The sequence below is a fragment of the Entelurus aequoreus genome, linkage group LG10 (assembly GCF_033978785.1).
Source record: "Entelurus aequoreus isolate RoL-2023_Sb linkage group LG10, RoL_Eaeq_v1.1, whole genome shotgun sequence".
NCBI lineage: Eukaryota > Metazoa > Chordata > Actinopteri > Syngnathiformes > Syngnathidae > Entelurus > Entelurus aequoreus.
This window is the reverse complement of record NC_084740.1, coordinates 78,666,093-78,691,156: the sequence shown is the minus strand read 5'-3', so window position 1 is coordinate 78,691,156 and position 25,064 is coordinate 78,666,093. Positions and strand designations below refer to the sequence as shown.

Below are 25,064 nucleotides of genomic sequence, written 5' to 3'. Positions count from 1 at the left end.
ACGGGGAGCCCAAAAACAGCAAATAACAGAGACAAGGTCTGATGGTAGCCCTTGGAGCAGCTGTCATATTAAATAATAATGAAGGATCTATTAATATGCAAAGGAAGCAGCAGCCGACTGGCTTAACGCTGTCATGCCTCCGCATATTGTCAGGATCTTCATCATTAATTAACATGCTAGCTGCCCCATACCTGCGCCAATGTCAGAACATTCTTACCACAAACACCCCGATGCCTGTGCCCTACCGCAACTAACCGGGATAATTCAATTAAAATCAGATTAACTCCGCGCCGCTACACAAAAGACAGGTTCTTCCTTTTTTTAAGTGGTATTCTGGGGACTTTTTACTCGGCGTTTTGTAAGGAGCACACCCTGGGCAAGACGACACGTAACAGATGCAAAGCAGCCGAATGTTGAATGTGGAATTTCACTTTAATACACATTTTGCATCAATTACAGCGAGTGCTAACCTTATGACAAGCCGACGCTAAAAAATTGGATTTTATTTTAAAAGGAGCTTGAAGTGGCGGCGGTGATCTGTTCAACGTTCTAATTGCACATCAAAACTACCTAAATATTTAGACTTTGACTCCCTAGACTGGACGGAAGAGATGGACTTGATTATAAAATCCAAAGAAAATCTAGAATTTCTAGAAAACATTCGTAAATGCGTAGCCCGGCAATGTTCAATGCCAAGTTCCATATCGAGACCTCAGTTTAGCAACTCAACCGGAATATAACTAAAGCTAAACGAATAAAGTCGGAGAGTCAACAAAATGTGAAAAATACCTGAAGTAATAATAAAACATTTCTAGTTATTGTTGTGCTTTAAGGCGCACTGTCGACTTTTGAGAAATAAAAAAAAGCATTTTAAAGGCCCACTGAAATGATTTTTTTTTATTTAAACGGGAATAGCAGATCCATTCTATGTGTCATACTTGATCATTTCGCGATATTGCCATATTTTTGCTGAAAGGATTTAGTAGAGAAAATCGACAAAAAAGTTCGCAACTTTTGCTCGCTGATAAAAAAAGCCTTGCCTGTACCGGAAGTAGCGTGACGTCACAGGAGCTAGTATTCCTCACAATTCCCCGTTGTTTACAATGGAGCGAGAGAGATTCGGACCGAGAAAGTGATGATTACCCCATTAATTTGAGCGAGGATGAAAGATTTGTGGATGAGGAACGTTAGAGTGACGCACTAGAATGCAGTGCAAGACATATCTTTTTTCGCTCTGGACGTAACTTAGGTACAAGCTGGCTCATTGGATTCCACACTCTCTCCTTTTTCTATTGTGGATCACGGATTTGTATTTTAAACCACCTGGGATACTATATCCTCTTGAAAATGAGAGTCAAGCACGCGAAATGGACATTTAAAGTGACTTTTATCTCCAAGACAATACATCGGTGACACACTTAGCTACTGAGCTAACGTGCTAGCATCGTTTTTAAATGAAGATAGAAACAAAATAAATAAACCCCTGACTGGAAGGATAGACAGAAGATCAACAATACTATTAAACCATGTACATGTAACTACACGGTTAAAAATTCTCAGCCTGGTAAGGCTTAACAATGCTGTTGCTAACGACGCTAAGGCTAATTTAGCAACTTAGCAACCGGACCTCACAGAACTATGATAAAAACATTAGCGCTCCACCTACGCCAGCCAGCCCTCATCTTCCCATCAACAGCCGTGCTCACCTGCGTTCCAGCGATCAACGGCGCGACGAAGGACTTCATCCGTGGGTTTGGCGGCAAGCATCGGCTAGGCGTAGGAAGTAGTCCTTGTTGTGTTGCTGTAAGTATTGTACTTAGCCGCTAATACACCGATCTATCCCACCTACAACGTTCTTCTTTGCAGCCTCCATTGTTCATTAAACAAATTGCAAAAGATTCACCAACACAGATGTCCAGAATACTGTGGAATTTTGTCGAAGAAAACAGAGCTTTGTGTATTGTGTCCAATAGGGCCCAAACACTTCCGTGCATTTTGTGACGTCACGCGCATAAATCATATCCAAAGGAGTTTTTCAACCGGAAGTGTGGCGGGAATTTTAAAATGTCACTTTATAAGTTAACCCGGCCGTATTGGCATGTGTTGCAATGTTAAGATTTCATCATTGATATATAAACTATCAGACTGCGTGGTCGCTAGTAGTGGCTTTCAGTAGGCCTTTAAGTGCGCCTTATAGTCCGGAAAATACGGTAATCAAAAAAACATTATTTTTTTTATATGCAAATCATTGCATCTACTGTTTCAAGCCAATACCAGTGTTTCCCACACATTCATTTATTTGTGGCGGCCCGCCACGAAAGAATTACGTCCGCCACAAATAGATTTATTTTTTTATTTTTATTTTTTTATTTTTTTGTCCTGTCCAGCTTCTCAGGCAAATCATATAGTTGATGTAGATGCCCATATAGGCTGTTCAGATTTACTTTACAAAAGAGAAGTGTAGGATACTTCTCTTGTTGCCTTATTTGTATTTGACCACTACTGTTTTCTGTTTATTTGTTACTGACTGTGGCAGGACACCTCTGCCTCTGTTTCACTTTATGTTGCTGGTAAATAATATGCTTGTAGTAGTAGGCTAAAGTTAAATTATTTAGTATGCACTAATTAAAGGGGCAGAGCTTTAAGAGACATTTTAGCTTTTATATTTTATAAGATATATTTTTTGTAAGAACCACAATTAATAAATATATTTCAGTGAATAACTTATTGTTCAAATCTGTATATAAATATGTACATAAAGTGTTGTAATTATATTGTAAAATGGATGCATGGATGGACGTTTAAAACAAAACTGTCATTATTAATTAGTAAGTGTACATTTTTTTACCTTTTTTAGAAAAAATCATATCATTGTAGTAAATTATGCAAATTACTTGATGATGACATGGTGACCACGCCCATAGCCACGCCCCCACCGCCACAGGTATCTATGGAAGTTTATGGGAAACACTGAATACTACGTTGCTGTTGCTTACTTGAGTCATATTGCAGTCTACACGTATCTCTTATGTGTGACTGCCATCTACTGGTCACACTTATTATTGCACCATTTACCAAATAAAATAGCTTCGAGGTCGGTAAGCAAAGGGGGAAAAAAACGGATTTTAAGTGTGCCATATAGTCCGGAAAATACGGTAATCATATTTATTACTAAAATGGTGATTTTTTTAAAGTGCAAATAATTGTGCAGGAACATCCACTGTTTCAAGCCAATATTAGAAACAACTTACAGTTGATGTCTTTTAAGTGACAATGTAAACATCCAGTGTAAAACAATAATGTTCACTTTAGTGTCTTTCAAACACACCTGAAGTAATAATGAAAAATAAAAATACTAATCGGATTTGTAATTATTGTTATGCTTTAAGGCTCACGAGAGATTTTAGTTCAGTGACCAACAAATGATTATGTAATGTTCTATATTTTCAATGGAACATTTAAAATGTCGCTGTTGTTTACTTGAGTCATATTGCAGACTACACGTATCTCTTATGTGTGACTGCCATCTACTGGTCACACTTATCCTTACACCATGTACCAAATAAAATAGCTTCGAAGTCGGTACGCAAAACCAGAATTATTCCGTACATTAGGCGCAGCGTGTTATAAGGCGCACTGTCGAGTTTTGAGGGGGAAAAAAAGGATTTTAAGTGCGCCTTATAGTCCGGAAAATACGGTAATCATATTTATTACTAAAATCTTGTTTTTTTTTAAGTGCAAATAATTGTGCAGGAACATCCACTGTTTCAAGCCAATATTAGAAAAAAACTTACAGTTGATGTCTTTTAAGTGACAATGTAAACATCCAGTGTAAAACAATAATGTTCACTTTAGTGTCTTTCAAATACACCTGAAGTAATAATGAAAAATAAAAATACTAATCAGATTTCTAATTATTGTTATGCTTTAAGGCTCACGAGAGATTTTAGTTCAGTGACCAACAAATGATTATGTAATTATGTAATGTTCTATATTTTCAATGGAACATTAAAAATGTTGCTGTTGTTTACTTGAGTCATATTGCAGTCTACACGTATCTCTTATGTGTGACTGCCATCTACTACTCACACTTATCATTGCACCATTTACCAAATAAAATAGCTTCGAGGTCGGTAAGCAAAACCAGAATTATTCCGTACATTAGGCGCACCGGGTTATAAGGCGCACTGTTGACTTTTTGCCAGGTGAAATTCCGATTGTTATTATAATATTGCCAACATTTTAAAGTTTTCCTATAAAATTGTGACTTTCGTTGAGTAAAATTACGACTATTTTCATAAAATTGCCAAAATTGTAAGCTTTTCTTGTAAAATTGCGACTGTTATTGAGGGAACTTTTATCATAATATTGCACAAATGTTTTTTGTACAATTTTGACTTGCGTTGAGTAATATTACGACTTATTGTAAAACTGCCAAAATTCTAAATTTTTCTTGTGAGATTGTGACCTTTTTCTTGTGAAATTCCAACTCATTTTTCACAACAAGCTTTTTCATATTTGCAAAGTATGTATATATTGTTAATGTTGTAAATACACATCTTTATATATCTAGAAAGGGTGGTACTAAAGAGGGAGGCATTTTTTCGGTGGTCTCAAGAAGGTAACAAATACAAGAGTGTGTGTGTGTGTGTGTTCTTGTATTTCTACCCTTCTTGAGACATCAACAAGGAAAAGTACCTTCCATATGAGGAGGTGTGAACAAGTTAGGACATAAATCATGGTCCCAACACGGAAAACCATTGCATCTAATAGAAAGCCAAATACTAGAGTCCGTGAACATTGCTCCAAAGTCAGGATTTTTTTGTTGATTTAATGTGCATACATAAGTAAACATAAACAGATTAACAGCTGATTTTACGACTTCCGGTGCTGACGTAAGACAACCCGCGTCCCATATGTGACCATAGTATGAACAAATACACTACAAGACTATAGTGGCCATTAACAGTTAGTTTATACACTAAAATTATGACTTTTGTCGTAATTTCGCCAAGTGAAATTCTGATTATTATTATAATATTGCCAAAATGTTAAAGTTTTCTTATAAAATTGTGACTTTTGTTGAGTAAAATTACAATCTTTTTCAACTTTTACGACTTATGTTAAAACTGCCAAAATTCTAAGTTTTTCTTGTGAAATTGTCACCTTTTTCCTGTGAAATTCCAAACTCATTTTTCACAACAAGCTTTTTAATATTTGCATAGTATGTATATATTATTAATGTTGTAAATACAGATCTTTATATATCTAGAAAGGCTGGTACTAAAGAGGTAGGCATTTTTTCGGTGGTCTCAAGAAGGTGACAAATACAAGAGAGAGAGTGTGTGTGTGTGTGTGTGTGTGTGTGTGTGTGTGTGTGTGTGTGTGTGTGTGTGTGTGTGCGTGCGCGCGATGCATCAGCAACTGGAAAAGCTCCAGTGCAAAAAGCCTTCCTGCACACGTGCACACACTTACACGTGCTTTCACATACGCTGCATATATGAGAGTATTTGCCATTAAATGGGAAGCTAAGCACATTAAGATGTCCTCTCTGAAATGGAAGAAGTGTCAAGGGCAGGAGTACATGTGTTAACAATGTGTTCCAACACGAGTCTCGCTGCTCTGCTTAGCGCGTGGAAGTAATGAAAAAAGATGTAGAAGGCGGCGGTTCATTTAAATAACAATGCCATTCCAGTTAAACATTTGAAAAAGGTTTGAAGCCAAAATACCGTGGTATGTACAATACTGTTGCACCCATACATGTTCTTCGTTATCCTGGTATCAGGATTACGCACACAATGCTGGACTAAATCTCACAAAATGTTGTGAATGGGTTGGACGTGAGCAAAAGACGAACATATTACATTTCAGGTACAAATTATAAAAGTGAAAATTTCCCAATTTAGGGCTTTTTTGTCAATTGTGCTAACATTGTGACATCTGAAAACGAGTAATCATCCAGTGTCAAACAATAATGTTCACTTTAGTGTCTTTCACCTTTTACTTTCTGACAAGCAGTGTCCTCTACAGTGGACATGCACTGCAAAAAGTCAGTGTTCAAAAACAAGAAAAAAAATAATACAAAAATGAGGGGTATTTTATTTGAACTAAGCAAAATTATCTGCCAATAGAAGAAGAAAATGTGGCTTGTCAAGACTTTCCAAAACAAGTCAAATTAGCTAACCTCAATGAACCCAAAAATAGCTTAAAATAAGTAAATTCTCACTAATAACAAGTGCACTTTTCTTGGTGGAAAAAAAATTAAACCTTTTTTGCTCAATACGTTGAAAAATATTCCTAAATGAAGTAAATGCTAGTGCCATTATCTTGACATAATAAAATGCGCTCGGCATCATATTCTCACTAATAACAACTGTACTACTATACGAGTACGTATTTTCTATTGTTTCATTGGAAATAAAAAAAAAATATATATATATACATATATATATATAAAATAAAAATAACATAAAATCTGCTTAGTGAGAAGAATTATCTTATCAGACAGAAAATAAGCAAATATCACCCTTATTTGACATATTTCATCTTACTTAGATTTCACTTTTTGCAGCGTGGTTATATCAGTCTGGGTAAGGCTGTTTCCCACACTGTAAAAAGTGAAATGTAGAGATGTCCGATAATATCGGCCTGCTGATATTATCGGCCGATATATGCGTTAAAATGTAATATCGGAAATTATCGGTATCGTTTTTTTTATTATCGGTATCGTTTTTTTGTTTTTTGTTTTTTTTTAAATTTTTTTTATTAAATCCACATAAAAAACACAAGATACACTTACAATTAGTGCACCAAGCCAAAAAACCTCCCTCCCCCATTTACACTCATTCACACAAAAGGGTTGTTTCTTTCTGTTATTAATATTCTGCTTCCTACATTATATATCAATATATATCAATACAGTCTGCAAGGGATACAGTCCGTAAGCACACATGATTGTGCGTGCTGCTGCTCCACTAATAGTACTAACATTTAACACTTAATTTTACTAATTTTCATTCATTACTAGTTTCTATGTAACTGTTTTTATATTGTTTTACTTTCTTTTTTATTCAAGAAAATGTTTTTAATTTATTTATCTTATTTTACTAATTTTTAAAAAAAGTACCTTATCTTCACCATACCTGGTTGTCCAAATTAGGCATAATAATGAATTCCACGACTGTATATATCGGTTGATATCGGTATCGGTTGATATCGGTATCGGTAATTAAAGAGTTGGACAATATCGGAATATCGGCAAAAAGTCATTATCGGACATCCCTAGTGAAATGTAAGTATTTTCTGTCTGATAAGATCATTCTTCTCACTAAGCAGATTTGATGTTAGAGTGTTTTACTTGTTTTAAGTGTTTTGCTCCTAAATGATGTCAGTAAGATATTACAGCTTGTTGCTGAGATTTGATGAGCTATATTGAGTAAAACATGCTTGAAACTAGAATATCAACTAGAGATGTCCGATAATATCGGTTTGCCGATATTATCGGCCGATAAATGCGTTAAAATGTGATATCGGAAATTATCGGTATCGTTTTTTTTTATTATCAGTATCGTTTTTTTTTTTTTTGTTTGTTTTTAATTAAATCCACATAAAAAACACAAGATACACTTACAATTAGTGCACCAAGCCAAAAAACCTCCCTCCCCCATTTACACTCATTCACACAAAAGGGTTGTTTCTTTCTGTTATTAATATTCTGCTTCCTACATTATATATCAATATATATCAATACAGTCTGCAAGGGATACAGTCCGTAAGCACACATGATTGTGCGTGCTGCTGCTCCACTAATAATACTAACCTTTAACACTTCATTTGACAAATTTTCATTCATTACTAGTTTCTATGTAACTGTTTTTATATTGTTTTACTTTCTTTTTTATTCAAGAAAATGTTTTTAATTTATTTATCTTATTTTATTTGATTCATTTTTTTAAAAAGTACCTTATCTTCACCATACCTGGTTGTCCAAATTAGGCATAATAATGTGTTAATTCCACGACTGTATATATCGGTTGATATCGGTATCGGTTGATATCGGTATCGGTAATTAAAGAGTTGAACAATATCGGCATATCGGATATCGGCAAAAAGCCATTATCGGACATCCCTAGTGTTTATGGCCGACAATAAAGACTTTTGCTCAGTAAAGTGATGGATGGAATTCATGTCCTCAAAGCGTCTCGACAGACGTTACAATATTTGAACAAGTTTTCTCTGTCGTGTCCGTGTGTCGAAAATTGTTGTGCGCTAATTTTTTTATTTGATTTTGTGCGTGGCGTAGATTTGCCGTGCGCAGAGGACGCTCGAGCAGTGCGCAATTGCACAAGCGCGCACCTTAGAGGGAACGTTGGCGTACAGAGACAAACCCGCGATATATCCAGTATATTCCATATATCACCCAGCCCTACATTAGGTGTGGTGAAATGACCACAGGGTTTCCCACACATTCATTTATTTGTGGCGGCCCGCCACGAAAGAATTACGTCCGCGACAAATAAAAAAAATATATATATATATTTTTTTGTCCTGTCCAGCTTCTCAGGCAAATCATATAGTAGATGTAGATGCCCGTATCGGCTGTTCAGATTTACTTTACAAAAGAGAAGTGTAGGATACTTCTCTTGTTGCCTTATTTCTATTTGACCACTACTGTTTTCTGTTTATTTGTTACTGACTGTGGCAGGACACCTCTGCCTCTGTTTCACTTTATGTTGCTGGTAAATAATATGCTTGTAGTAGTAGGCTAAAGTTAAATTATTTAGTATGCACTAATTAAAGGGGCAGAGCTTTAAGAGACATTTTAGCTTTTATATTTTATAAGATATATTTTTTGTAAGAACCACAATTAATAAATATATTTCAGTGAATAACTTATTGTTCAAATCTGTATATAAATATGTACATAAAGTGTTGTAATTATATTGGATGGACGTTTGAAACAAAACTGTTATTATTAATTAGTAAGTATACATTTTTTGAGCCTTTTTAGAGAAAATCAAATCATTGTAGTAAATTATGCAAATTGCTCGATGATGTCATGGTGACCACGCCCATAGCCACACCCCCACCGCCACAGGTATCTTGGCAGTTTATGGGAAACACTGGACCCTCTGCATTTGACCCATCCCCTTGTTCCACCCCCTGGGAGGTGAGGGGAGCAGTGAGCAGCAGCGGTGGCCGCGCTCGGCAGTCATTTTGGTGATCACTTTTAAAATAATAATAAAATACTTCACCTTCCAGACCTAAACCCGTTACCGGGCGGACATCAAGCTCTTCAATCTTCAACAAAGCCCGCGGTTTGGCCGCCGCCCCGCGATCCATCCGCGCTCGGGCGCCCGACTTGAGCGAGAAATGAAGTAATAGGACGTGACACGACAACTATTTAAGACATTTTCTCCCGGCTCCGCCATTTTCTCATCAATCAGCGCTCCCTGCGACTGACGACGGCGTCAATTAGCCGCCTGCTTGGATGCTAGCTTATGTGTGGTCAATTATATCCAATTAGAGGACTGTCATAGTCTGCGACGCCGCTGACATTTACCGCCTAATGCTATCATCCCAAAAAAAAGAAGCAAGCTTTCAATTACAACGGCGGACGGGGCTGGAAAAGTTGCGTTGGCCCGGGTCGCAGTTAGCGAATAAGCAGTTATGAGAACAAAGAAAAAAGTCAATTACTTTATCTGTGCCCCCCCGACTGCCTCCACTAAATGTCAAGATCATAGCGTCCCCCCTGGGCTTAAAGGGGATGATATCAAAAGGCGTCTGTGTTGCTTTATGTTCCACTAAATAACACGGCTCTCTCTCATCATTGTCCTCCTCCGCCTTCACTTCGGCCTTTAAGTCGCCGCAGATAGCCGACCGACCGACCGACCGACCGACCGACCGACCGACCTCGCCCTGCGCGTTCAAAGCAAGTGAGCCTTCCATTGTTGTGGATGGCGAGGATGTGCCCATCCTCTGCTGGGTGTTGGCTTTCAAACACCTTGCAACACAATGCTCTTTTTTTTGTTTTTTGCCTGCAGGACAAGCAAGAAAAAACACTTTCAGGCTAATGTTACAGAAAAAAAAGGACAGATAACTGCAAGTCTGTTAAAGCGACAATGTGCGGTAATTTAATCTAAAAGCTTTTGTCAGGCAAGGAATCATACTTGGTGTTTAGAGACAGTAAAAAATATATATCTTTTTGTAATAAAAAAATACAAAACTTAACTGTGGATGTACGTGTTGTTGTACTGCATGGCTATGATCATTTGGATTTTTTAGTTCAAAATAGGGTTGCACCAGTACTAATAACTGTATTAGTATAGTACCGCGATACTAATGAATAATTTTCAGTACTATACTAATAACTGTATACCGGTATTAGTATGATTATCTTGTGTGATGACTGTATTATGATGATAGTATATATGATAGTATATATCTGTATCATGAATCAATTTAAGTGGACCCCGACTTAAACAAGTTGAAAAACTTATTGGGGTGTTACCATTTAGTGGTCAATTGTACGGAATATGTACTGTACTGTGCAATCTACTAATAAAAGTCTCAATCAATCAAAAAAAAAAAACTGCGATACTAATGAATCCTTTTAGGTACTATACCGCCTCTGAAAAGTACCAGTCCACCACCTCCCCGCGCCAGCGTCGTCGTCATGTCGAGTCATTGCTGGTTTTACGAGCAGACGAGCATGTTCGGCAGCGCACAATCACAGAGTACTTACAAACAGACACAGTGTGTAGACACAAAAGGGAGAACGGACGCATTTTGGCTTGAAAAGTAAAAATAAAGGTGAAGTTATAACACTGAAACGCCCTCAGGAAGAGGTAGCTTTAAGACATGGCTAGCTAGCTGGCAGCCAACGTCCATCCGCCGTCGGCAGTGTTTTAGCTACTTCTAAATCACTAATCCTTGCCTCCATGGTGACAAATAAAGTAAGTTTCTTACAAGTATCATTATCACTGCAGGACGAGGAATAGCTAAACATGCTTCACTACACACCGTAGCTCACTGGCGTCAAAATGTAAACAAACACCATTGGTGGATCTACACCTAATATCCACTGTAATGATACCAAGTACAGGCACGTACTACTATGATTACATCGATATTTTGTGGCATCACGACATCTTCTTTCATTTTTTTTAAATGTATATTATGTTTATAAAGTCAGTAAATATGTCCCTGGACACATGAGGACTTTGAATATGACCAATGTATGATCCTGTAACGACTTGGTATCGGATTGATACCCAAATATGTAGTGTCATGCAAAACTAATGTAAAGTATCAAAGAAGAGAAGAATAAGTGATTATTACATTTGAACAGAAGTGTAGATAGAACATGTTAAAAGAGAAAGTAAGCAGATATTAACAGTAAATGAACAAGTAGATTAATAATTCATTTTCTACCACTTGTCCTTAATAATGTGTACAAAATAATAGGTGTATAAATGACAATATGTTACTGCATATGTCAGCAGACTAATTAGGAGTCTTAGTTTGTTTACTTACTACTAAAAGACAAGTTGTCTTGTATGTTTACTATTTTATTTAAGGACAAACTTGCAATAATAAACATATGTTTAATGTACCCTAAGATTTGTTGTTAAAATAAAGCCAATAATGCAATTTTTTTGTGGTCCCCTTTATTTAGAAAAGTACAGAAAAGTATCGAAATAATTTTGGTACCGGTACCAAAATATTGGTATCGGGACAACACTAGTTCAAACAAATCAAATGTAAAATTGCTGCGATTGATTCAAGCTACGCTAGTTTCTCGGTAGCACATTAGCTAAAATAGCAACAAGTACTGTATAAAGTTTTATAATGGTAACAATGTCTTGGCAATCTTCTGAAACACACATTTTTGTCAAACAATCACTGCAAAATGTAACAAAAACATTTAGAAAAAAATGTTCAACGTCTTGGGAGATTTTTGGACTTGCAGTCGTTTCTCCCCACATTGCGCTTCAAATGTTGTGGCTTCACTACATCGCGGATTTGAAAGATTTTTAAAGCATACTGTACAATTTTTTGTTCCTAAATTAAATATTTCCAAACATACAAAGTGCTAAACAAACTAAAAATAGCAATACTACAGTAGTATTGGCCACTTAGAGGGCACCAAACCAATCAGAGCGCACTGTTTTGTATCCTGGCCCCTGATTGGCTCAGCCTCAGGCAGCATTACTATATTACAGTGTTTTTCAACCTTTTTTGAGCCAAGGCACATTTTTTTGCGTTGAAAAAATGCGGAGGCACACCACCAGCAGAAATCATTAAAAAACTAAACTCAGTTGACAGTAAAAAGTCGTTGTCGCAATTGTTGGATATGACTTTAAAGCATAACCAAGCATGCATCACTATAGCTCTTGTCTCAAAGTAGGTGTACTGTCACCCCCTGTCACATCACACCCTGACTTATTTTGAGTTTATTGCTGTTTTCCTGTGGGTAGTGTTTCAGTTCTTGTCTTGCGCTCCTATTTTGGTGGCTTTTTCTCTTTTTTTGGTATTTTCCTGTAGCAGTTTCATGTCTTCCTTTGAGCGATATTCCCCGCATCTACTTTGTTTTAGCAACCAAGAATATTTCAGTTGTTTTTGTCCTTCTTTGTGGGGACATTGTTGATTGTCATGTCATGTTCGGATGTACATTGTCTTTGCACCACAGTAAGTCTTTGCTGTCGTCCAGCATTCTGTTTTTGTTTACTTTGTAGCCAGTTCAGTTTTAGTTTGGTTCTGCATAGCCTTCCCTAAGCTTCAATGCCTTTTCTTAGGGGCACTCACCTTTTGTTTATTTTTGGTTTAAGCATTAGACACCTTTTTACCTGCACACTGCCTCCCGCTGTTTCCGACATCTACAAAGCAATTAGCTACCGACTGCCACCTACTGATATGGAAGAGTATTACACGGTCCCGAGCTCTACACAGCACCGACACTCAACAACAACACATAATTTGCAGACTACAATTACTGTTTTGCAAAAAATATTTTTAAACCAAATAGGTGAAACTAGATAATCTCCCACGGCACACCAGATTGTATCTCACGGCACACTACTGTGCCGCGGCACAGTGGTTGAAAAACACTGCTATATTAGATTAAAAGAGTGTAAAGTGGTGTTATTTCATGTGCAGAGGGCTTTTATATTGCTGAAATAATAAATACTTTTGGCGTAGCATTTTTGAGAAAATATCAACAAGTTAACACTATCTAAGAAGTCTTCTGAAACTGGTACAATTTCATGAATAAAATACAATTAAATGCCATTTAAACAAAAAAAATAAAAATACAATGAAATAATATTTTAAAGAATAATTTAAAAAAAAAAAGTATAACCAGTTTTTTTTTATTCTGCACAAAATGCGAGAGAAACATTTCAAAAAATATATTAGATTTTTTAGTCCCTATTTAAAACGTAAAAAATCGAAACAAATGTGTTAATTTCTCAAGTTAATGTTAATTATGACTTACGATGTAAAGCAAATGACAGCAGTTTTATTCAAGTTAAAGTACCACTAATAGTCACACACACACACACTAGGTGTGGTGAAATGACCCTCTGCATTTGACCCATCCCCTTGTTCCACCCCCTGGGAGGTGAGGGGAGCAGTGAGCAGCAGTGGTGGCCACGCTCGGGAATATTTTTTTCGGATCTAACCCCCAATTCCAACTCTTTATGCAGGGAAGTAATGGGTCCCATTTTTTATAGTCTTTGGTATGACTCGGACCTACCCATCTCAGGGCGGACACTCTAACTCAGGGGTCACCAACGCGGTGCCCGCGGGCACCAGGTAGCCCGTAAGGACCAGATGAGTAGCCCGCTGGCCTGTTCTAAAAATAGCTCAAATAGCAGCACTTACCAGTGAGCTGACTCTATTTTTTTAAATTTTATTTACGAGCAAGCTGGTCTCGCTTTGACCGACATTTTTAATTCTAAGAGAGACAAAACTCAAATGGAATTTGAAAATCCAAGAAAATATTTTAAAGACTTGGTCTTCTTTTAATTAAATAAATCCATTAATTTTTTTTACTTCGCTTCTTATAACTTTCAGAAAGACAATTTTAGACAAAAAATACAACCTTAAAAATGATTTTAGGATTTTTAAACACATATACCTTTTTACCTTTTAAATTCCTTCCTCTTCTTTCCTGACAATTTAAATCAATGTTCAAAGAAATAATGATTTGTCTTTGTTAGAAATATAGGTTGGTCCAATTTGTTATATATTCTAACAAAGTGTAGATTGGATTTTAACCTATTTAAAACATGTCATCAAAATTCTAAAATTAATCTTAATCAGGAAAAATTACTAATGATGTTCCATAAATTATTTTTTTAATTTTTTCAAAAAGATTTGAATTAGCTAGTTTTTCTCTTCTTTTTTTTTTCGGTTGAATTTTGAATTTTAAAGAGTCGAAATTGAAGATAAACTATGTTTCAAAATGTAATTGTCATTGTTTTCGTGTTTTCTCCTCTTTTAAACCGTTCAATTAAGTGTAAATATCATTAATTATTAATAATAACATAGAGTTAAAGGTAAATTGAGCAAATTGGCTATTTCTGGCAATTTATTGAAGTGTGTATCAAACTGGTAGCCCTTCGCATTAATCACTACCCAAGAAGTAGCTCTTGCTTTCAAAAAGGTTGGTGACCCCTGCTCTAACTACTAGTCCACTGAGCAGGTCTATTTATTATATCTAGTTATTTTTAGTTTAACTGAAAATGTTTTATACCCGCGAGGAATGAGACAAAAATTGCATGTCCAGCTCGCACTTTGCCAGTCGTTCACTACTTTGTTGCCGCATAAAAAAAACAACAATTGGTGTTTATTAGGGGTGTAACGGTACACAAAAGTTTCGGTTTGGTACGTACCTCGGTTTAGAGGTCACGGTTCGGTTCATTTTCGGTACAGTAAGAAAACAACAAAATATTATTTTTTGGGTTATTTATTTACCAAATTTGCAAAATCTTCCACCAAAAAAGTGTAATATTTGATGAGAAGTAATGGGAACCTTGGATAGGTCAATAATTCATAATAACATTGATTTTGATTCAATATTATGTTTTGAGCAATGACAGTTTGAAAGAAAAAAAACACAGCTTTGTTTTATTAGTCAACATTGCAACTTTTTCTAAATTACATTTAACCTTTAAGCTTTTTTTATGTCACTTTTGTTATGTTTTTGTTTATTTGAATAGTATTTTTAGAATGTGCCTTTAAAACATTAGCTGTGAGGCACACTTTGACACCCCTGCTATAGATAATAAAACATTAAATGTGATAAATCTATGGATAAAAAGCAGAGCCTGGCGACGCATGCGCGTTTATCATAACTCTCTCTCTCTCTCTGTCTCTGCCCCTCCCTCACACAATTTGTTTTGTTTTCAACCCCTTCTTAACCCTGAACGTACATTGAAAATACACGCAACCCTAACTCAAAATGCCGGACATTTGAGGCATTTAAGAAACTCCGCCCTGACAGCTGTCAGGTCCGGTGAAAAGAGGACGTATGGTCAGTCTATACTAGCCCGTTAGCTGCTAGCATGCTTGGTGTGCGTTGTTTACACAACGTGCGTTACGCTACTTAATATGTCCGTGTGGAAACTCGTTCGGTACACCTCCGAACCGAACCGGAACCCCCGTACCGGAACGGTTCAATACAAATACACATACCGTTACACCCCTAGTGTTTATTAAAAATAGCAACGTTTGTTGTCCTGTGAAGCTAAACGTGGTCGACTGATAAAACGCAGTAAATATGATCATTCCATTTGCAAAAAGCGGGAGAACAATATCACATTTATCGAAACCGTTTCGTCCCTAGTTGGCGATTGGCCAAGCAGAGTCCGCTTTAAAGGCCTACTGAAAGGAATTTTTTTATTCAAACGGGGATAGCAGATCCATTCTATGTATCATACTTGATAATTTCGCGATATTGCCATATTTTTGCTGAAAGGATTTAAGATAGAAGAACGACGATAAAGTTCGCAACTTTTGGTCGCTGATAAAAAAAAGCCTTGCCCCTACCGGAAGTAGCGTGACGTCACCGGAGGAAAGGCTGCTCACATTTTCCTATTGTTTACACCAGCAGCGAGAGAGATTCGGACCGAGAAAGCGACGATTACCCCATTAATTTGAGCGAGGATGAAAGATTTGTGGATGAGGAACGTGAAAGTGAAGGACTAGAGTGCAGTGCAGAACGTATTTTTTTTTCGCTCTGACCGTAACTTAGGTACAAGCTGGCTCATTGGATTCCACACTCTCTCCTTTTTCTATTGTGGATCACGGATTTGTATTTTAAACCACCTGGGATACTATATCCTCTTGAAAATGACAGTCGAGAACGCGAAATGGACATTCACAGTGACTTTTATCTCCACGACAATACATCGGTGAAGCACTTTAGCTACTGAGCTAACGTGATAGCATCGGGCTTAACTGCATATACAAACAAAACAAATAAGTCCCTGACTGGAAGGATAGACAGAAGATCAACAATACTACCAAACTCTGGACATGTAACCACACGGTTAATGCTTTCCAGCTTGGCGAAGCTTAGCAATGCTGTTGCTAACGACGCCATTGAAGCTAACATAGCTACGGAACCTCGACAGAGCTATGCTAAAAACATTAGCCCTGCACCTACGCCAGCTCTCATCTGCTCATCACGACCCGTGCTCACCTGCGTTCCAGCGATCGACGGTACGACGAAGGACTTCACCCGATCACCGATGCGGTCGGCGGCCCGGAGACGGAGGAAGTCAAGGTGAGGTCGCCGGCTAGCGCGTCTGCTATCCATCTCAAAGTCCTCCTGGTTGTGTTGGTGTAGTCCGCCGCTAATACACCGATCCCACCTACAGCTTTCTTCTTTGCAGTCTCCATTGTTCATTAAACAAATTGCAAAAGATTCCCCAACACAGATGTCCAGAATACTGTGGAATTTTGCTATTTTGTATTGAATTCAATGGGCTCCAAATACTTCCACTTCAACCGTTGACGTCACGCGCAAACGTCATCATATCGAAACGTTTTCAGCCGGAAGTTTGCCGGGAAATTTAAGTCCGCTGCTAATACACCGATCCCACCTACAACTGTCTTCTTTGCAGCCTTCATTGTTCATTAAACAAATTGCAAAAGATGTCCAGAATACTGTGGAATTATGAAATGAAAACAGAGCTTTTTGTATAGGATTCTACGGGGTACCATAACTTCCGTTACTCTGACTTCGTCACGCGCATACGTCATCATACCGCGACGTTTCAGCCGGATATTTCCCGGGAAGTTTTAAATGTCACTTTATAAGTTAACCTGGCCGTATTGGCATGTGTTGCAATGTTAAGATTTCATCATTGACATATAAACTATCAGACTGCGTGGTCGCTAGTAGTGGCTTTCAGTAGGCCTTTAACCAAGGAATGGTGATGATTAATGATGCGTGCGTCAAGTACATACAGTAAATATCATTTACAGCCAGAGAACATGAGACGCGAGAAGGCTATAACGTGGTTAGACGTGCCAAGAAGGCGAGCGGCACAACAATATGCAAATGGCGGCACTTGAAGCCACCGACATCAAAGCAGCCAGCCAGCCAGCCGCAAATAGAACAAAAGCATTAGTCGTAATAAGACTTATTGGCCCTGAGGGGGCGTCAGGACCCCGAACCGCTTGTTGTTGATTCTCGTGGCGATAAAACCAGCGTCTACCAGCGCCTATGTACATACAGCGGGAGAGTGGATTTAATCGTGCTAATTAGAATGCACTCAAGGCAACAAATGCAACATCTACCGGAATAATCTGAGAGAAAAGATCTCCACTTCAATTTATTCACTGCAAACCACCCCCACCGCCCATCATCATCATCATCATCATCATCACTCCTCCTAACCATCTCTTTGTTTTTTTTCCAGGGGCGGAAGACATGTTTTTGGTAGACCAGTTGCCATTTCCAGGACGAGCCGCACGGCGCACTCAAGTAGGTTCCAGCATGACAGCAATACTGTGACTAGTACACTTGGGTAGGCTTTAGTACACTGCAAAAACTGACATCTAAGTTAGATGAAATATGTCAAATAAAGGTGATATTTGCTTATTTTCTGTCTGATAAGGTAATTCTTCTCACTAAGCAGATTTTATGTTAGAGTGGTTTACTTGTTTTAAGTGTTTTGGTCCTAAATGATGTCAGTAAGATATTACAGCTTGTTGCTGAGATTTGATGAGCTATATTGAGTAAAACATGCTTGAAACTAGAATATCAACTGTTGCAACTGTTGTGTCATCAACACTCACAAGTAAAAAACAACTTTTTTAAAGTCATCATTTCTTATTTCAAGCATGAAATACAAAAATCAAGACTTTGACACAATTGTGTCTCATAATTAAAACAGATGACAGCCAAATGGACTTTGCCGTTTTATTTCCAATGAAACAATAGAAAACACGTACTCATATAGTAGTACAGTTGGCACAGTACAGTAAACGGACAGTTCATATTTAAACATTTAACATTTCTAACAATTTTTAACAGAAATAGTTCATGCACATTCAGATGAATTCTTCAAAATTACAATTAAACATTTTTTGGCCGGGGGCCGGGCTGTGTATATGCGCACTAATTGACTGAAAGAGCACGCACTTGGCGTGATGATGTCATGTTATCCATGGAAAAATGTATTTTTAGACAATATGATTTGCCTGAGCGTTGCCTTTTTGCCTTTCCATTAAGAACAATAAATTCATTTTTAGTATAAGTTTGCTGGTTTCAAGAAATGTAATGCCGAGCTCATATCATTATGTCAAGATAACGGCACTAGCATTTACTTCATTTAAGAATATTTTTCAACATATTGAGCAAAAAGTTCTTTTTTTTCCTACCAAGAAAAGTGCACTTGTTATTAGTGAGAATATACTTATTTGAAGCTATTTTTGGGATCATTGAGGTTAGCTAATTTGACTTGTTTTGGAAAGTCTTGACAAGCCAAATTTTCTTGTTCTATTGGCAGATAATTTTGCTTAGTTCAAGTAAAATACCCCTCATTTTTGTATTTTTTTTTCTTGTTTTTGAACACTGACTTTTTGCAGTGTAAGGCTGCACATACAAATCAATTCACATTCGATCCACAATTCTTATTCACCTCGATTTGAAATTGACTCATCATTTTCAAAAATCGATTACCGTATTTTTCGGCGTATAAGTCGTCCGGAGTATAAGTCGCACCGGCCGAAAATGCATAATAAAGAAGGAAAAAAACATATATAAGTCGCACTGGAGTATAAGTCGCATTTTTGGGGGAAATGTATTTGATAAAAGCCAACAGCAAGAATAGACATTTAAAAGGCGATTTAAAATGTCTAAAGAATAGTGAACAACAGGCTGAATAAGTGTACGTTATATGAGGTATAAATAACCAACTGGTATGTTAACGTAACATATTATGGTAAGAGTCATTCAAATAACTATAACATATAGAACATGCTATACGTTTACCAAACAATCTGTCACTCCTAATCGCTAAATCCCATGAAATCTTATACGTCTAGTCTCTTACGTCAATGACATCAATAATATTATTTGATATTTTACGCTAATGTGTTCATCATTTCACACATAAGTCGCTCCTGAGTATAAGTCGCACCCCCGGCCAAACTAGGAAAAAAACTGCAACTTATAGTCTGAAAAATACGGCATGTTGTATTTTATATTGCTACCACGGTACATTTTTAGTCTACTTAATACCTGCATTATCCTTTCCATCCTTTGAAACTGAGCTACTGTGTGGAACAATTTCCCTTGTGGATCAATAAAGTTTGTCTTAGTCTAATTAAAGCTGCGTGTTAACTCGTGTTCGGTAGATCTACCCAAGCTGTACACTGACTACACTGCAAAAAGTGAAATCTAAGTAAGATGAAATATGTCAAATAAGGGTGATATTTGCTTATTTTCTGTCTGATAAGATCATTCTTCTCCCTAAGCAGATTTTATGTTAGAGTGTTTTACTTGTTTGAAGTGTTTTGGTCCTAAATGATGTCAGTAAGATATTACAGCTCGTTGCTGAGATTTGATGAGCTATATTGAGTAAAACATGCTTGAAACTAGAATATCAACTGTTGTGTCATCAACACTCACAAGTAGAAAACTACTTTTTTAAAGTCATCATTTCTTACTTCAAGCATGAACAAAAAAAATCATGACTTTGACACAATTGTGTCTTTGCTGTCTAGTTTTCAATGAAACAATAGGAAATACGTACTCATATAGTAGTACACTTGTTATTAGTGAGAATATACTTATTTTAATGTATTTTTGGGTTCATTGAAGTTAGCTCATTTTACTTGTTTCGGAAAGTCTTGACAAGCCGAATTTTCTTGTTTTATATCAGTGGTTCTTAACCTGGGTTGGATGGAACCCTAGGGGTTCGGTGAGTCGGCCTCAGGGGTTCGGCGGAGGTCAAGACACACCCGACTCATCGTGTAAATAAAAACTTCTCCCTATCGGTGTATTACGGATACGGCAACAGCTGACTGGTTTGCAGGTGTGTCATTTGTTGTGAGTTTATGCACTGTGTTGGTTTTGTTGTTTGAACAAGGTGATGTTCATGCACGCTTCATCAAGTGCACCAGTAATAAAACATGCTAACACTTTAGTATGGGGAACATATTCACCATTAATTAGCTGCTTATTAACATGCAAATTAGTAACATATTGGCTCTTAACTAGTTATTATTACTTATTAATGCCTTATTCGGCATGGCCTTATTATAACCCTAACCCTCTAACCCTAACCCTAACCAAATAACTCTAAATTAAGTCTTTGTTACTTAGAATATGTTCCCCTAGTGTCCAAATAACTCTAAATTAAGTCTTTGTTACTTAGAATATGTTCCCCTAGTGTCCAAATAACTCTAAATTAAGTCTTTGTTACTTAGAATATGTTCCCCTAGTGTCCAAATAACTCTAAATTAAGTCTTTGTTACTTAGAATATGTTCCCCTAGTGTCCAAATAACTCTAAATTAAGTCTTTGTTACTTAGAATATGTTCCCCTAGTGTCCAAATAACTCTAAATTAAGTCTTTGTTACTTAGAATATGTTCCCCTAGTGTCCAAATAACTCTAAATTAAGTCTTTGTTACTTAGAATATGTTCCCCTAGTGTCCAAATAACTCTAAATTAAGTCTTTGTTACTTAGAATATGTTCCCCTAGTGTCCAAATAACTCTAAATTAAGTCTTTATTACTTAGAATATGTTCCCCTAGTGTCCAAATAACTCTAAATTAAGTCTTTATTACTTAGAATATGTTCCCCTAGTGTCTAAATAACTCTAAATTAAGTCTTTATTACTTAGAATATGTTCCCCTAGTGTCCAAATAACTCTAAATTAAGTCTTTGTTACTTAGAATATGTTCCCCTAGTGTCCAAATAACTCTAAATGAAGTCTTTGTTACTTAGAATATGTTCCCCTAGTGTCCAAATAACTCTAAATTAAGTCTTTGTTACTTAGAATATGTTCCCCTAGTGTCCAAATAACTCTAAATTAAGTCTTTGTTACTTAGAATATGTTCCCCTAGTGTCCAAATAACTCTAAATTAAGTCTGTGTTACTTAGAATATGTTCCCAGAGTGTCCAAATAACTCTAAATTAAGTCTTTGTTACTTAGAATATGTTCCCCTAGTGTCCAAATAACTCTAAATTAAGTCTTTGTTACTTAGAATATGTTCCCCTAGTGTCCAAATAACTCTAAATTAAGTCTTTGTTACTTAGAATATGTTCCCCATACTAAAGTGTTACCAAAAACATATAACTTTGTCTTGAATTTGAAAAAAACCCAACATTCTATTTTTCACTAAAGAAGGGTTCGGTGAATGCGCATATGAAACTGGTGGGTTCGGTACCTCCAACAAAACTGGTGGGTTCGGTACCTCCAACAAAACCGGTGGGTTTTCACTAAAGAAGGGTTCGGTGAGGTTCGGTGAGGTTCGGTGAGGGTTCGGTTTTCACTAAAGAAGGGTTCGGTGAATGCGCATATGAAACTGGTGGGGTTCGGTACCTCCAACAAAACTGGTGGGTTCGGTACCTCCAACAAAACTGGTGGGTTCGGTACCTCCAACAAAACTGGTGGGGTTCGGTACCTCCAACAAAACTGGTGGGGTTCGGTACCTCCAACAAAACTGGTGGGGTTCGGTACCTCCAACAAAACTGGTGGGGTTCGGTACCTCACACAAGGTTAAGAACCACTGCTCTATTGGCAGATAATTTTGCTTAGTTCAAATAAAATACCCCTAATTGTTGTTTTGTTTTTTCTTGTTTTTGAACACTGACTTTTTGCAGTGTACTTCAAAGTGCACGTCCCTCGACCGGATCTTTTTAAAACGGGGGTACCGATCCTACCTGTGGGTGGCATCATGCCGGGGGACATGAGACCGGGGACAGTGTGCGGCATGATGTGAGGGTTCTCCGGCGATGTCACGCTCTGGGTTCTCTTCGGGGGCCGCCCGGGTCTGGAGCTGTAAAGAGACAAAGACACAAGGCGCTTGAGTGGCGGTGGTGGTGTGCCCGGGTGCGGGAGGGGGGCGGTGTTAACATTACCGAACGAGCAGTGTAAATACATTTCCTTTCAAGGACAGTTGCTTTCTGCAGCTCAACATAATAGACTTCCACAACTAATTAGATTACACGCTGAATTCATTTCCTTTTATTGAAGATCAACCACTTTTTGATGCATAATTCATAACCCGCACCTCGTTACCTGTTCCTCTCCGCATTAATATCCCCGCGCCCCGCCCCCGCCCCCCGCACCATTCCAATTGCCTCGTTTGCATATGCTAAACTCTTCGGCCTCGGTCTGGAAAATTACATGTTAACTTGTTATAATTATGGCAGTCAGGCCACTATTGATTTATGAGGCTTCTTAAAACCAAATATGTGTAGTTGTGGTAATGAATGGTATTTTAAGGTTCTTCAGGAAATTAAAAGGCAATGGCTGCCTTAGGAAATGTTCCGCTTGCTTGATTTAATGCGTGCCGTAGCTGGAAGGTGGTGTGACAGAGTGATTCAGACCTGTTGGACCACTCTGACGGGGGTTTATTACACCCGACGAGGGTGCGAGCAGATCCAGCCGTGATAAATGACCGAGTCACCTGACGGGGGGGGGGGAGGAGGACAAAAGGCAGATAGCACCCGGGCTGACTTTCCGCCGCCTCTTTCTGCTTGGCGTGTTAATACGGCGGCGAGCGGCGATCGATAGCTACTTTGCCGGCTCACAGTTACGGAGAGAGGCCTTCGGGGGTGCGAGTAAAAGCATATCATCAAGGAGCGAGGGGGCAAAAGTCTATAAAGGTATACTCTTTACGAAGAAGGTGTCTCGGAGCTGACGATGAGTTATGGCCGACTTGACACCGCTGACATATTGACGTCGTAAATTACGCCGCGTACAATAGTCGCGGCTTTATCGGGCTACTAAATCCTCTGTAAAATGAGCTTGCTTTTATCTTAAAGGTCTCGTATTATAGCGTTTTTCAGCAACTTTAAATACGCCTCACAGGCGCCACACTCCCGGCCCAAGTCTCGCCTCCATGCTGGGATTGAATACTTTTAGTATGGGACACAGTTTAGTGTGTGTGTGTGTAGCTTTAATGATGATTAGCTTTGTTTGTCCACGCCCATCACGGAGTGTCTCCAATAAGCTCAATCGTTTTAAAAAAAAATCTATTTTGGAAAATTCTGAATCGGTTTTGAATCTAAATAAATAATCAACTCTAGTTTCTTTTAAGCACACCTATTTAGTACGTACACTAGGGATGATACTCGAAACCGGTTTTCCCGGTTGTTCGATAAGAAAAGAACCGAGTCCTCGGACTCGAATCCCTTTTTAAAAACCGGTACCCGTTATCGAGACCACTATAGTAAAGAAAAAGAGTTGGTTCTATATTCGAACCCCTCGGAACGAATCCCGTCCCGACCAGAAATGCTCCGTGGGACATCACAATAAATGACGTCACGTAGCTCAGTCATTAGGCGCAGATAGCGAAAGCAGGAAAACAATGGACGGGAAAAAGTGCTCCAATGTGTAATAAAGTTCAAAACAAAAGGTATAATCCAATGAATAACTTTACTGAGAGATTTGAGCAGGGTAAAACACATGACCAACACTTTTACCACCAACCGGAAACATAGCAACCAGGCTAGCAACGCACCTCCTTTACGGCAGCTGTCGCAACCTTCTTAAAACAACCGCAGCACATACATATATATACAACACATCTCCCTTTTTCAACTTTTGTTTTTCTTTCCTTGTAAACAAAACAAAATCACACTGTAGATGTGTTGTCTGTCTAATTATAAATAATGCAGACGAGGCGTGTTGGCTGAGTTCTTGACGTTTACTTTCACGGGTGACGACATGCAACACTTTTCGGGGCTACCATGCATGCTCGTCACTCCCGTTGCATGCTGGGTAGTGTAGTTGTTATATTCCCTAGCTCATAACATCTTTCCCCCTATAAAGAAATAATGTTAACTCAATAAAGTGTATTTCTTTTTTTAGCTTTAACTTTTCATTTTTTAGCATTGTAACCACATTTGCAAACAACTTTTCTCTTCATAGAATTTTCTTTCAATAAAGAAATAAAGTGCAAAAATGTCAAAGCATCATAACAAACAGTTATGTTCCAATAGCAGCAGAAGTGCACTTTTTGGAGAGCTGTATTATTTCCAGTTTTGTGCCCAAGGGACTGATTTTATTTAACACTATATTATTATTTATACACCTATAGTGATCACAGAGACAGCTTGTTTTTGTGTTACTGTATATATTTGTTTTTATGAAAAATCCCACTTAATATACTTTGGGTAACAACAGTCAATTTTTTTTATTTTTTTTTTAGGGGGGCAACAGTCAATATTTATTTATTTATTAGATTTTATTTTTTTATTATATAATAAAAGTGAGCTTTTGTTAAACCAAATATTGTGTGTTTTGTTCCATATACAACAACCTATCTGGACTCCATAAGAGAATCGATAAGGAATCGGTTCGATAAGAGGA

The 25,064-nt window shown here is 37.6% G+C and overlaps 1 protein-coding gene across 1 annotated transcript in view; it reads right to left on the bottom strand.

The window, feature by feature from the left end:
• The window catches only part of LOC133659241 (dachshund homolog 1-like), a 478,649-nt gene that overhangs the window by 80,548 nt on the left and 373,037 nt on the right, over positions 1-25,064 (bottom strand). Inside the window, exon 5 of the mRNA XM_062061974.1 lies at positions 22,409-22,524. Coding sequence (XP_061917958.1) covers positions 22,409-22,524 — 116 coding nt within the window. The remainder of the gene's footprint in view (positions 1-22,408; positions 22,525-25,064) is intronic.